The following is a 15,173-nucleotide window of genomic DNA, read 5'->3' as shown; positions in this document are numbered from 1 at the left end:
CTAGGGATTCACAAAATATATTTGTGATGATTTTAATGTGTAATATACTGAATAGGCACAATACATTTCAGATGATTTAGTTCTGCAAGTAGCGAAATAAATTTCTGTGAATCAGTTCAAACTGCTTTTGTCATCTCTCCAAAAAGTGTCTGTGTGCCATTTTCCATATATTAAAATGTTTCTGTAAAATATATACAGATAAACACTGCTGTTTATTATACTGGTCCATAGAAATGTTTTTTTGTTTTGAATTCTTCCTCATCTTCATTTGGTGTTTTCTTTTAGACTAGATTTTTTTTCTGTACTTTGCATTGAATATAAATATTTAGGTGAAATGCCTAAATGAATTATAGCTCTGTTTTTTCTTTTCCATGTTTTTTTTAGTATTTTTGTTGCTATTGTTTGGTATCTGTTATGTTGTATTGTTTGACTACGTGAAAAAAAAATGCATGTTGAAACCCACCGAAACAGAATTTCTTCAAGGGGATAATAAAAGGTACTACTACTTAAATATTAAAATATTAAATATTTTAGTTTGACATCACAACCACGACACAATTAACAAATAATTTACAAATGAACACATATTCAGTATTCAGCAACTTAAAGTGTAAAGTATGCTGGAAGACAGAGGTTAGACAATCATAACATACAGGTTATTTACATACAGAAGTCCTTGAGGTACAGTAATGTAAACTGATCTGACTAAATGCCTCACACCAAAGGCATTCATATGCATTGAATAGAAGGACAGAAACCAACTGACCCACAGATGAGAGAGTGCAATATGGCACATTTCCTCTGTGTGTGGGTGTGGATTTGACCAGGTCTCTGCTTTCAGTCCAGACTTGGTCCCTAAGCCCCTTTCTTCAGGGCGAGACGCCCCGATCACATTTCAGAGCCGTGTTTGAACTACCTTGGCCAAATTACACAGTCAAACACAATGTAGCAGTCATCACGGACCTGAAAAACGGACATCCCTCCACCGGCAGGAAAACTACACGGGGATTCAGACACCACATGCTTGAGACGACTGTCATTTTTGAGGGTGTGTCTGTATTTCTATGCAAAAGTATATAAAAAGGAGGCGGTCCTATTTCCTTTACTGCAAAAAAAGGTTTGACATATACAATATGTATATATGCAAGCAGATCAACAGACCTCAAATGGGACCAGTTACAGTTGGAATAGAAATGAATCACCCCCCTGGTTTACCTTCCATTTTTTTCATTTTAAAAGTGAATTTAGGCATATTAAAAGTGAAATTTGTAATGTACATTATGAAAATTAACATTCATTTTGAGATTTACTTTTAAAAGTGTTGTTAAATGTCTGGAGTTTTTTAAAGATTAATTTTAAATGAGCATTTGATAACGGCTAATGTAATCTAAATGTAAAAAATTATGATTAAATATCCAATCTTGACCAATACATTAAATTACTTAAAAATATATTTTATGTATTAATAGTAAATGTATTAAAAAGGAATAAAATAAATAAATTAAAATAAAATACATAAAAAATAAATAATTGCTAATAAATATTTTTTTATAATTTATAAAAAAAAGAATTAAATTACAGACACTAATATTGGCCAATAACCAGTATGGTACCGATATAATGTGTATCCCTAGTTAAACTAATCATATCAAAATATCTAGGAAATTTCATTTATTATCTGCAAGACAAATCTAGTCAAAGCAAAACAGGATAAACCCTGATGGTTCGTCTGAAACATCAGCTGAAACGGATCACCAGACCATCAAAGCGAGAGCTTGGCTTGTGATCTGATCACAGCAGTCTTGACCGAATTTACAGTACAGTGCAAATGAATCAAAATAATCTTATACAGCATCCACACCATCCAACTCCAAAACCAACATGGCTCCCTTCTCGATGGAATTTAAGTGGCTCTTTTAGAAGGATGCATCACCTCATCTTTCTTCACCGACTCTTGACTTTGTTTTGGCAGATTTGATGACAAAGCAAGTCAAAATAATGTAAGCGAAAACACCAAACTCTTTTTTACACCGTTGGAGAAAGAATCCAGTAAATTATACATGACATCAAGCATTTCCAGTAAGAAAGAAGACAGGAAAGGAACTCCCATTGGATTCTCACCATTCCTGCCCCCGAGCAACATTTCACGAGGTCTTAGATCATCCCTCCTTCATCTGTATCAATCTGGGCACTAAGATGATATCTTGACAGGTATTGGGCACAGAATCCTGCAAAAACACCTGGCTGGGCTCAAGAAAATGACCTTATTTGGAGAACAGTGGATCTTACAAACCTTGTCTGTAGGTCATCTGTCTGGCTTTCCTTATTTTCTGCCAACATTTTGATCGACTGCCATTTTATCTGTGAGATGTTCTGCACTGACTTCATCAAGGATATAGGCAAGTTTAGTCTTCAAGAGTCAGAGTATTATTATAGACTAAGTCTGGTCGACTTTGCAGGACAGGACTCTCAGAGTTCACTTTTAAAAGCAACATTTGAAGGGATAGTTCCCAAAAATGTCCTCATGTTGTTCCAAACCACTTTTTATGCCACCTTGGTTACGGAAGTATTTTTCCCATTCATTTTTCCCATAGGGTTTTTTTTAAAGTCTTGGAAAGTGGAAAGCCATTAACCAAAGCAACCAGCTATGAGGTGAACCACAACATTACAAACTTTGATTTGAATCAAAATGTAATGTAGTTTTTCACCAGGAATCCCACTGTTAAACATGATAATTTAAAAAATAAGTTGAAATAATTCAGGCTGATGGCTTCAACAAAACCATATACCATCGATTAACAACCTTGTAGCTCACAGTTGGTCTGTTTTTAAAGATTTATAAGTTATGTTAAAATATAAATTCCCCTATGGAAAAAATAAGTGGGATTTTTAATCCAGAACCCGGCAACATGGGACTCCATTGACTTTCATTGCATGGACATTTTTCTAAACATTTTCTTTCACGCTCTACAGAATGAAGAAAGTCATATTTATGCCAAGCGATTGCTTATGAACTTGAGTTGATGAATTATGACAATGTCTACTTTATGACCTTTATATGGTGTTTTAATCAGTTGTAAGAATGCCTATTTTATCTCTCATCTGAAGGATCAGCTCGCAATAGTATAGACATTTAAAAAAAAGAGTGCCAGGGTATTTCGTGCTTGTTTATAATTAAGTCACACGTTAAGTTTTTTCTTCTTCTTTTTTTTCTGGGCATTATTAGCATTTTGGATATAAATAAATTGTTTTTAATTTAATTTCCATTTAATTTAAAGTAAACTATTGTAATTTCTGGCTGGGATGCTTCCCCACAGTAAGAAAAGTCAAATAATATTATTTGACACATATTATTCAATATATACAGTAGACTTTACTAGTATCAGTAAAATCTGTGTCCCATTCACCGAGAGAGACACTATATGACAAAGCAAAGAGAACTCTATCATTTAAATGCTGTAATTTTGCATAATTTACAATGCATAATAATGCATACTATTAGTATGTAATTAAATGTAATAGTAGCCTATGTAATTAAAATGAATAAAAACACTATTAAAAATCACACATTATTTGTTATTTGTTACATCTAGTAGACCATTTTTGGGTTACACTTTATTTTAAGGTGTCCTTGTTACAGTGTAATTATACATTTAAGTACTGTGTAATATTAATTAACTACATGTACTTACTATATTGTTAGGGTTAGGATTAGGATTTGGCTTAGGGTTACTTCCATGTAATTATGCATAATTAATTGTTATTATAATAGAAAGTACTACAAGGACACCTTAAAATAAAGTGTTACCCCATTTTTGTGTCATGGGTAATAGGAGGATTTTCCACCTCCCTACCACCGCAAGTATATTTGAAACCTGTGGGATGCACTGCACTGCATTTTCACTTTCATTTCTAAGCTCATTTCTTCCAAATTCTCTCTAATGTATTTGTTTTCTACCACAACATATTTCATTTACTCTTTCAAGCTGACATTTCAGACATCTTTCTAATCTTAACCAATGAGTCACAGCTCATGAGACGTTTTTAACAATAAATATGTCGACTGCTGTCAGTTCAGAGTGTGTTTAGTAAAAAAAACAGTTTTACATGTTCACACAGATTGTTGTTGAGTTTGAGAAGACAAAGCGCAAATGGCGAGGGATGTGGGACGTTAAACAGCCGCAGGGCCTGCAGGCACACCGAACGTGAGAACACACGCATAAAGAAGTGGATGTATGTCTAAACTGATCCATTAGCAGTTGCCTTTGGCACTGATGAAGACAATGACCACTCTCTTCCTTTGTGAGGAAACAAAAGTAACTCATAGCCCATAAAGTAGCCCATCTGAAACGCTCCGGTTTGACTACCGAACAGTCTGTGAAGATCAACAACATGCAGGACTACTGATCATCAGAAACAAAAAAACATTACAAATGAGAGTCTACAGGGTGAGTTAGTGCAGGTAACGCAAAGGTGAAAGGCTAAGTCCTACCTATCAGTGTCATCTTGACTCTTGGGATTAAAGTGGTGAAGGGTCCCTCTCACGCTGTTCATTCCATCTGAGACCCGGTTTACCCTCCTGGGGTACAGGTTGAGACCTCCGTCCGTCATGTATCTGCAGACACACGCACACACACAGATGCTAGTTCAGCATACAAGATACAAACAAGACGCAATTGTAAGTCTAACACGGTGTCGTTTCTGTAAATGGAGCATAAACAGGCTGTCTTGTGAAACGCTACAGTTAAATACATAGCGAGACGCATTAATAAAATAAAATATTTTACATGATGATGCCGCTGTTTGATGTTCTATGCTCTATAATTGTCCGGCTCCTTTGACAGCATGTTGTGTCTGCACGTTCACATTCATAACAAATGAATTCAGTTATTACTACAAACAGAGTAAAGACAAACGTTTGTCAATGTCTCAAGAAATCAGCCCACAGGAAAAACCTGTTTCTCTACCTAAGTAGAGAAGTGTGATAATTTTAGAACATCTTGCCATGGGTTCTACAGGAAAGACCTTTTATTTTATTTTAATAACATACATACATACACACACACACACACACACACACACACACACACACACACACACACACACATATATATATATATATATATATATATATATATATTGTAAATTCCTTAAAGCAAGGATATAACATTAAAAGTATTTAAGAAATGTAATACATATAGGTGAAAAAATAAATATACAAAATTTAAAGTTTACAAATACAGTATATTTCACGAATAAATATATGAATATATGAAAAAAATAAAAGAAATATATACAGTACATAATATATATATATATATACACCACAATTTTTTTAATAAATAAATAAATAAAATAAAAAATGATGCCCAAACAATTATGCTTGATAGGAAGTTCCAATTGAAACCTGCATAGTATAACTTAATAGTAGTTTAAATGAACCTCCTCATTACAAAAACCGTTAAAATGACAACGGGAGGATGCCGACATCTTACGTCATCCTCCCGGAGCTGCTTCCATGTACAACTGTTGGCGCAAGCTAGATTAAAGTAATTATTACATTTTTGAATATGGTTATTTTTCTTACAAAAACGCATGGATTCACTACAGGAGGCCTTTGTTCACTTTTTATTATGGATGGATGTGCTTTATTTCACTTCTTTTGGACTGATGAACGGCAACACCCGCTGACTGCCATTAAACAGTTTGGAAGATCAAAGACAATTTTGAATCTAACTCCGATTGGATTCGTCTGAAAGAAGAAAGTCATATACACCTAGGATGCCTTGAGGGTGAGTAATTCATGGGATAATTTTCATTTTTGGGTCAACTAACCCTTTAAGCCAAAGCAGCTATAAACTAGACATAGTGCCTCTTTAAATTTAAATTTAACACATGACTGTGCCTGTTGACTGTTAAGGTGTGTTTATGTATTTGTGATCTTATTGTAAGTACCTATCCGTGTTCTTATTAGCCCAAACGACACATTGGATTGAGAAGTGAGGAGAGAGAGAAAATAAGAGCGATTATGGGTTGGACTGCAGGCAGAAGTGGACAGGTGAGCTATGTGGGACAGTGTGTCTTAACCTGAGGCACTAGGTGGATGGGTGTTTACTCTGTTGAGCTGTTTAAGCGGATGTTCTAAACAGGTTCTCAAAGGACAGTCATTTGCCCTCTGGCGACAGGTAATATGAACCAAACACTTAAAACTACTGCAGGGGGAGAGCAGCGCTGATAACAGGCTGATCCAATTCCAGATGAGCATGATGTTTCAGGTTAATATGATTTTTAGCATATAACAGATACATATCTTGCACAACAGAACTACAACACAATAATACTGAATAACATCTTGTTGCAACAAAAAAAAAAAAAGCCAAATATCAGGTTGCCTGAAATCCCCTGGAAATGTTTATAATAATAATAATTTATTTTTATTTATAATCATTTTAATTGATATAATTAATAATTCTAATTAATAATGTTTTTTATTTTGTTTTATTTACAATAATTTACTTTTTGTGGCACAGAAGGCCACATGATGAATTATGAACAAATTGATAAAAAAAAAATTACAATCATTACTAACAATATATAATTAAATGTTATTCTTCACGCAATTTTTTATTTATTTATTTTTGACCGTAAAGAGGTAAAGAGGACTGTAAATATAGTCTTTCAACAATATTTAATTGAAAGTAAATTAAATGTCCTGGTCAAAATAACATGTGGTAGTCTCTAAACTAGTAGTCTTCTGTTAAATGTCACAATATTTATTTTAATAAATTACATGTTTCGTCTTGTTAAACTAAATGTTTATATGAGTAAAATAAAATAAAAAATGTAAGGTAAAACTTTAGTTTAGCAACCAATTCTCACTTTTAACTAGTTGCTTGTTAGCATGCATTTTACTAGAATTTTGGCTATTTATTAGTACTTATAAAGCACATATTTTCTGGATGACCATATTCTAGATCCCTTAATCCTACCCTGTACCTAAATGTAACAACTACATTACTAACTATTGATAATCAGGAAATTAGGAGTTTACTGATGCAAAAGTCATAGTTAATTGTTAGTTAATAGTGAAAATTGGTCCCCAAACTAAAACTTTTAACCCAAATAAATATCATATACAGTATATATATATATATATATATATATATATATATATATATATACATACATACACAGTACTGTGTAAAAGTCTAAAGGCCATTAGTATTTTCTTAGTACTAATAGTACTTTCTTGAAGCATCTTGGAGATATTTCCACAGTTCTTCTGGATTTAGTCTGCCTCAGTTTTTCTGTTTCTTCATGTAATCCCAGACAGACTGGATGATGGTGAGATCAGACCTCTGTACGGAGCACTGGCTGTTGTCAGACTCCGTGTGCATAAACAAATCTCACTGCATTATTCCAATTAATGGCAAAAGAAATGTTTAGAAATGTAAACTGATATTTCCTACTGACACACTACAGCAAAAGACAGAAATAACCGACTTAAAACCATTTTTTGTTGGTGAAAATACAAATGGTCTAATACTTTCTTTTGCACAGTAGTGTGTGTATATATATATATATAATTAATTTATGCATTTAGCAGATGCTTTTATCCAAAGGAACATATATATACATATATATATAACTTTTTTTAAACAGAAAAATGTTTCATCCTGTTTATTCTAATATAATTTAATAAATGTTTACATACAGTACTCTTACAATTTGTTTTTTAAATATAACATTCCTAAGCATTTTCCCAGTATCAGCTTTGTTGATTATAATGGGAGTGGGTTTGGTTATTAAATTTGCAGATGGTGACGATGCATCCTTTAGCTTAATCTCTCATTTCCTGCTGTGAAGCAATCAGGTGACAGCGTTTCGTCATCTGGGCGGCTGACTAACCTGCTGGGCAGGTGGGAAATTTCCCAACAGCACACGCTACACTAATGATTTAAGTAATTCAGCTCAGGTAATCAAATAGTACATGAATCATCAGGTGTGATTCAGAGCAGAAAAATCAGAAGTCAATAAATATGAATTTCACAATCATGTGGTTGCTTAATCATAATTTTCAAAACATCTATCAAAAGTTTAGCAACTTGTAGAGCAACAATATTACATTTGTCTATTTTGTTTATTTTAAATCTGTAATAAAACTGTTTAGTAGATTTATGTGAACATTTAACATGTTGATTAAATTGACTGATTAGAAGTTACTTTTTTTAGCATATATCCTCTGTAACCTAACCTGTGGCAACTGTCTTGCCATGGTACATGAATCTGGCAAATAAACGATATAATTGTATGCATCAAAGCACCACCATCTGATACCATCACTGAACTATGGTACCAGCATTGTACTTTTTGTAGAGGTAATTTATGATTGTGAATAATGTCTGAGTTTTAATGTTATGACTGGACAATATTTCCTATTCTTTAGTTCCCTGACAGGTGTGTTACTGGGAACAACGGCTTCTGTTTAACATCGGTTACTATGCAACAGACCTTGTTAAGATTAGTTTAACCAGTTAAACACTCTGACCCAAGGAGGTTATTAATTTGCCCTGACCTGGTATCCCACTGCAAGTCATTCAACATCAGTCTTGACAGACTTGCAGACAATGTAAATTTAGATAAGAAATCACTCCTGTTTTAAAGAACAAAAATATTTGTTTTTATCATTTTTCATCCAAATGCATCTATATTTCTATACTCTCTGTTAACATTACCAAGGGTGAATAGGCAAGGAAAAAAATATATAAAAATAGGCTGGAAAAAAAAAATTCTAATAAAATAAAATAAAATTGTACTGGTTCGTGTCCTACATGTTTTCTACAAATTATGTACTCAGTTAAAAGTTTTATAACAACTACTTATTTTTACTTTATTTTTACTCAGTTAAAAATAAAAATAAATGTTTTTATTTAAAACAAAAATAGCATCTACATTTCAATCAATTATGAATGGATTAAATTGTTTCTCATTCTAAATGTTTTCCTACAAATTATTTACGCAGTTAAAAGTTATTAAAAACAATTCAAATAAAATAAACACACTTGAATCAAATATCACTGGATAAAATAAGTATCTGTCCTACATATTTTCTCACAAAATATCCTGTATCATTCAGCTAAATGTGAATAAAATTGTAAAAAATCAGATCAAATAAGATAAAAAGCCGAAACAAAACTGATACTCGATGGATAAAAACAATACCTACATAATCTCTAACAAAACATTGTTAAATGTTTTTTCTGTTGTCTTTATCCGATTAATCAAACATGTAACTAAGATGGTACTAAGATAAGCTGGTAAAAAGACACTAATCCAAACCAATGCATCAGGTTTTAGAAACAGAATTCGCTGTAAGTACCCAATGTTGACTGCGTTTCAAAATCCATCCATATATGGTCTCAGTAATTGGGCTTAAAAGCTTTCCAACTATGATCAAATGTCTCGCAAAGATTTTCTTGTGGTGACAGAATCACTCTACTGGAATTCAGCACTGAGCAAAAGGAATATGAGAATCCAATAAAAGGTGTCTGTCTGGTTCCTGTTTGAACAGGACTAGGGAAAGATTATGCACGATTCTGTGTGTACATTGCAACATGTGCTGTGTTTGTGCATTTCGTCGCATTTCCAAATTTGGATGTAAACTCATATCTCTTCCACAGGGTCAACAGGTCGCAGATTTTTCCATGAAAGTCAGCTAAATGCATGTCTGTGAGGTAAATTCAAGTACTCTCTTTCTCTTCGTGCAACAAATATTCATATATTCACCCTCTCTCAGGATTCAACCATGAATATTTCCCATGACCCTTGACTCCCGTCTTCCTACCACGGGCTACTTGTTGCGTTTTCATGTCCTACTGACAGACAGTGAAATGAAAAGCTGATAACAGACATATGAACAAAATAACTGCTAACATGAAAGAGCTATTGGGGCTATTTGAAGTATTATCGTAGACCCTACACATTTATAGCTGCTTAAAGCTGCATACAGAAGCAGACAAGCTTGGGTTGTGATTGTATGGTCCAAAACAAGGGCCAGAGTTCATCCACACATACTGTAATTTGCATGTTGCCACAAACCACAGTATACCAGGACTTTGAGCATGCAAGTAAAACTGGCAGAGCTCCTAGTGAACGACACAATGAAAGAGTGAAGGGAATAAAGAAAGCTGGATCGGCATTACATGATTACATGCTAAAAAGCTGTGGCTAGCCGCTCATGGGACACAGTAGGAATTCAGTGCAGAGCGCGTCGAGCCACTGTGCTACACATAAACACTAATACCGCATCTTCTGATAGTGCTAAATGGACATTATAAATTGTTACACGTGTCAATTAAACATCTTTGAAACTATCATCAAAATTTTGCTCATTAAAAAAAGCTGTTTGGAAGCAACTCACTCAAAATTAACTAGTAAAAAGGACTAGCAAAAGAACGGCACCCAGAGGCAGACGCAGAGAGATGCATTCTTACCTGCATACATAACTGAAATAAAGCTTAAAACAAAATGTAAAGATTGGATGAAAAACTTAAATGAAAATTAGAAATGCGCCCTTGTCAACAAACTACAATACAATAAGTACTGAAAAAGTACTAAGAGAAAAACAATGCTGAATATTAAAAAATATATATTAGAAATATATCAGAAAATATTAAAATGTCAAAAGCACATAACAAAATTACTAAAACCCAAACTAAATGGAAAATAAGAATGGAAAATGGGTCATATGATCTAAAAAGGGGTCATATGATGCATTTTCATGTTTTCCTTTTTCTTTAGTGTGTCATGTAGCTGTTTGTGCATGTATAAGTTCTGCAAAGTTACAAAGCTCTAAGTCTCCCACAAATGGATTTTTTCTATCTAAAAGAGAAGGGTGACCAAAACCTGCCGAAAACACCCCGATCGAATTCTCCCTCACATATCTACGTCACTATGTGGAAATATTTGCATAATGCCGCTCAAATGTATATGCAAAGAAAGAAGGCGTGGTTTCTGATATCGCAGTAGTGTTATTGCCACCGTGTTGTGAAGACACTGTGTCTTTGTGAAAGCAAAACCACTTTATTTGGCCTCCCGAATGTAGACGCAATTAGGAATCAGTGGTTAAGATTTATTTACAACACTGTTCCAGAACAGTACAACCCAAAATTTAAGAGTTTGTGCAGCGCATTTTACGGAGGACAGTTTCCTGAACCTGCAGAGTACAAGGCCGGCTGTGCGCAACCTCTGTTTCTAAAAAATGGGTCAATTCCAACTTTGGAAAGCTCTATTCTCCATCTGTAAACGTTAGAAAGTCATGGAAATATTTACAAATTGCTGTCAGAAGCCTTCTGCATGCGATTCTCTGCTAAACTTCACAGACTTCAGTGAACGAGCGCTGCCGGAGCGCAACAACCAAGAATTTGAAACCTAAAGTGTATTTTATGATAGCAGATAACAGTAATGGGGTAATCAAAAAATAATGCAGTTAATCTGTGCTCTTGTGTTTATTTACTTTCATTTTTAGTTTAATGAATTGAACTTCAGTTAAAAAGCATTATTTTTGTTTTTAGATTGTAATGTTACAATGTTAGCATGCAATGTGATTTTAGTCCCCATAGCCTACTTTCACTATATTTGTTTTCATTGGCTTTAATATAAACATTGTTTCATTGGACAACATTGGGCAGGCTGTATAAATAAATAAATAAATATTTTTTATTCCACATAGAAAATGTAGAAAACACAGAGATATATACCGTATATCGCATTTCAGCCAAAAAATACAGAGATATATATTTTTTTGCCATATCGCCCAGCCCTATCTAGCGTTTCTGAATCTGAGCCCGTAAGTAGGTTTTACTATGTGCCATTGACTGCTCCAATGCGGAGTTTGGGGAAGTGTAGAGTAACACATATTGTTTGTCGTTCTTATGATCATAAGTACAGAGATGGATTTATGTTTACAAACATAATATCATCTGTTCTCTGCTTATAACTGGCGGCAAACATAGGTGCACTACATGTTCTGTTTCACACTGGATGCTTAACCGTGGCTTGTGTACTACAAAAACATACGAGTATCATTCACTGTGTCACCAAGTTTTATTTTAGTATTATTTACACAGTATTATAACATTCATTCATATTTTGGATTAGCTTTTATTTTTATAGTTTCAGTTTTCATTTTAAATGTAGTTTAAGTTTCAGTAATTTTGTTATTTATTTATTTTTTCTCATTCTGTTTTAATGTACTTTATATTTCAGTTTTAGCAATTTGTCAACTTAAGCTTTTACTGTCTTAAAGCAAGCAAAAAGTAAAAGCATCCTGTCAGGACAGGGTTTCATTGGAATATTAAAACAAGCTTTTTATCCAGTATTAGCAGGCAGTAGGAGGCCCCCAGCCGATTTCACGGCCAGCTTTTGTACTCTGGAAGGCCGAGACACGCATCAAACTGATCACAGCAAAGACAAAACCCCAGCACCCCCCAAATCAGCTCCTAATGCCAATCAAACTGTCTTCCTCAAAGCCATTTAGAGTTTAACAGTTTGCAAACCCCCAGAGATAAAGGGGTTCACACACCCGGGAACAATAGGGTGCTTTCTGAACTGTGCTGTGATCTCTGTGCCCAGTCATAATTAATGTCATGTTGTACTTTAACCCTACTGAACTGAAGTCATTTAGAGTCTGATCATGAAGTAGAAAAAGTGCAGTAAGAAGCAGCTACCACTAGTGAGACTCCTTTGGGTTGATTACAAGCGGCAACCTCCCGCTCGCTCTCGTGAAGCCAACACGGAAGTGACTTAAACTGTAATTCGTCAACTGGCCGCTTGAGGCTGGCTGCAAAAGAGAGTCAATCCCATAGACTCCCCATGTTAAAATGCCCAACTTTACAGCAGAAAAAACATGTTTACAGCCTGGTTCAAAAAATGATTTTGGTCTATATAGCTAATTTTGCCCTTCATGACAACTGTGAGGGGGGTGAATTTTTTTATAACTCATCCATTTAAATTATATTAAGCATTAAAGTTTTGCATAATTAATGGTGTGGCCACTTGAGTGACAGGTGGATTGCCGCTGCTGTCACCACCGTCGAGCTAGGTGGGCGTGGTTTCAGCAACCAGCTCCCGCCTTTTTGCCTATTTTCGATTATCCGGGAGTGACGCGCTGCCAAGATGGCGACGGCTCTTCAGAAAACTACAGGTGACGTCACGGACACTACGTCCATGTTTTTATACAGTCTATGGTTGATTACCACAAAAAAATTATTTCCACTCATCCCTGGCAGAGCTGCCAAGTCAGCGTATTTTATGTGACTTTGGGCTTCTTTTTTTGTAAAGTCGCGTAAAAAAAAAAAAACAGGTCGCGGGCTGTGTTTTTTTGGTCTTATTTAAAATAAATATGGTTGCTTGTCAGGAAAACCTGACAAGCAACTTTGTTTCTTTACATTTATGGTCGCTGTTTTTTCCAATATATTGCCGACACTGTCTGCTCGCAGCTAATAGCCAATCAGTGCAATAGTAAAAGTGCTGTAGCGTAATACGTCATCGCGCATCTCGCCCCCTCCTCCCCCTCATTGGAGTAAAATCGCGTTTAACGTGCAGGCATGTGACGTTGTAATTCAAGCAATGATGGCTAATAGATGTAAATCGACAAACAATGCCACCCACAGAGATGTAGATAGAGAGGAAGCATAGGAGAAGGTGAACGGCGCAGGGGACGAAAGGGACCTAATTCAATTTGTAAAATATTTTTATAATGCATTAATCATTAAATCAATAAATAAACAAGTAGTAATACTAATAGTATGTTATTATACATTTGCTATATTAAAGTGCCCCCTTGGTGCTCTCGTCTTATTCTCCTTTTTCATCTCCAAAACTATTCTGCTCGCAGGTGATTGGAGGATAGTGCAGGGATCCTCAAATCTGGCCCACGAGATCCACTTTCCTGCAGAGTTTAGCTCTAACCCTAATCAAACACACCTGAGCATGCTAATCAATGTCTTCAGGATCATTGGAAAATCACAGGTAGCTGAGTTTGAGCAGGGTTAGAGCTAAACTCTGCAGCGCATTGGACCTCCAGGGTAAGATTTGAGGAACCCTGGGATAGTGTGTGCCCTCCAACTTCTGTTTTTGCGCTTCAAACTCTGAGTGGTTTCAGTTTACTATGTTGCAGGCTCATTTATTGATAATAAATAAAATTGATGATAATAAATCATCTAAAAATATTGGGCTTGTTTTTGAAGTTGCGGTTGCTTGGAAGTTAAAATGGAAGTTGCAAGTATGGCCAATTTTTTTAATGATTTAAAAGCAGAAATATGAAGCTTGTAATCTTATAAAAACACTTCTGTTAAAACTTGTGTATTATTTGAGTTGTAACGCTTTTACAACTCAAATAATAAAACTTTGAATATTTACATATAAAAACAGTCAGCATGTTAACATGTATAGCCTCCATTCATTTCCACTGTAGTTGCTTCACTGAAATCTTTTTTTTTTAAAGAAGGGACAAACGTATTTATTTTGTGGAAATCAATTGTACTGAACCCAGATTATTCCATTAAGATACGTTTGACCACTTCCAAACACACAAATAACCAAAAATAAAATGATCATGCGGTTCTTACCTGTGACTGAAATAAGTCGTCCCCCGCAGACTGGACATGGTTTCTTCCAGGTTTTGCCTCAGATCAGCAATGTTTTTCACAGTACGTAGCCTCTTGGTTTCAGAGTCCTCACCTGAGGAAACCAGACTCATCACCATCACCACAGTCTGCAAACAGCTGCTACCGTAACTCTAAGGCATGTCCGAACACACATATTCACACACCTAAAATGCTTCAAAAATGCAGCCAAAACCCTGAGAATCCTGGGATAACGTAAATGAAGCAACTCCAAACTCTGTATTAGCATCACAGCTCTAACTCTGCCCCTTTTGCTCTGAAATTAAATCTCCTAGCTTTCCGTAAAAGAGCTTTTTGTTTTCTTGCACCAATGTTAACGTACGAAACGTTAGCCAACGGCTGCTTAAAAATAAACACAGTGTATGCCATAGGTGAGCGGGGATTTGGCCACTCGGATTAATGGCTGTTTACTGATCATGAGGGGTCCAACAAGGGGCTCAGGAGGTACAGAGCAGACTCACACACACACACACACACACTCGCACA

At 35.1% G+C, this 15,173-nt stretch overlaps 1 protein-coding gene across 1 annotated transcript in view; it reads right to left on the bottom strand.

Annotated features, from left to right (window-relative positions):
- The window catches only part of LOC107589197 (neuron navigator 2-like), a 90,173-nt gene that overhangs the window by 49,166 nt on the left and 25,834 nt on the right, over positions 1–15,173 (bottom strand). The window contains exons 9-12 of the mRNA XM_016277561.1: positions 14,631–14,742; positions 8,255–8,286; positions 4,788–4,893; positions 4,493–4,615 (exon numbers count right to left, since the gene is read on the bottom strand). Coding sequence (XP_016133047.1) covers positions 4,493–4,615; positions 4,788–4,893; positions 8,255–8,286; positions 14,631–14,742 — 373 coding nt within the window. The remainder of the gene's footprint in view (positions 1–4,492; positions 4,616–4,787; positions 4,894–8,254; positions 8,287–14,630; positions 14,743–15,173) is intronic.

Source organism: Sinocyclocheilus grahami, unplaced genomic scaffold, assembly GCF_001515645.1.
Source record: "Sinocyclocheilus grahami isolate Dianchi unplaced genomic scaffold, SAMN03320097.WGS_v1.1 scaffold113.1, whole genome shotgun sequence".
NCBI lineage: Eukaryota > Metazoa > Chordata > Actinopteri > Cypriniformes > Cyprinidae > Sinocyclocheilus > Sinocyclocheilus grahami.
Note: the sequence above shows the minus strand (reverse complement) of the source record. Positions and strands in the feature narration are given on the sequence as shown.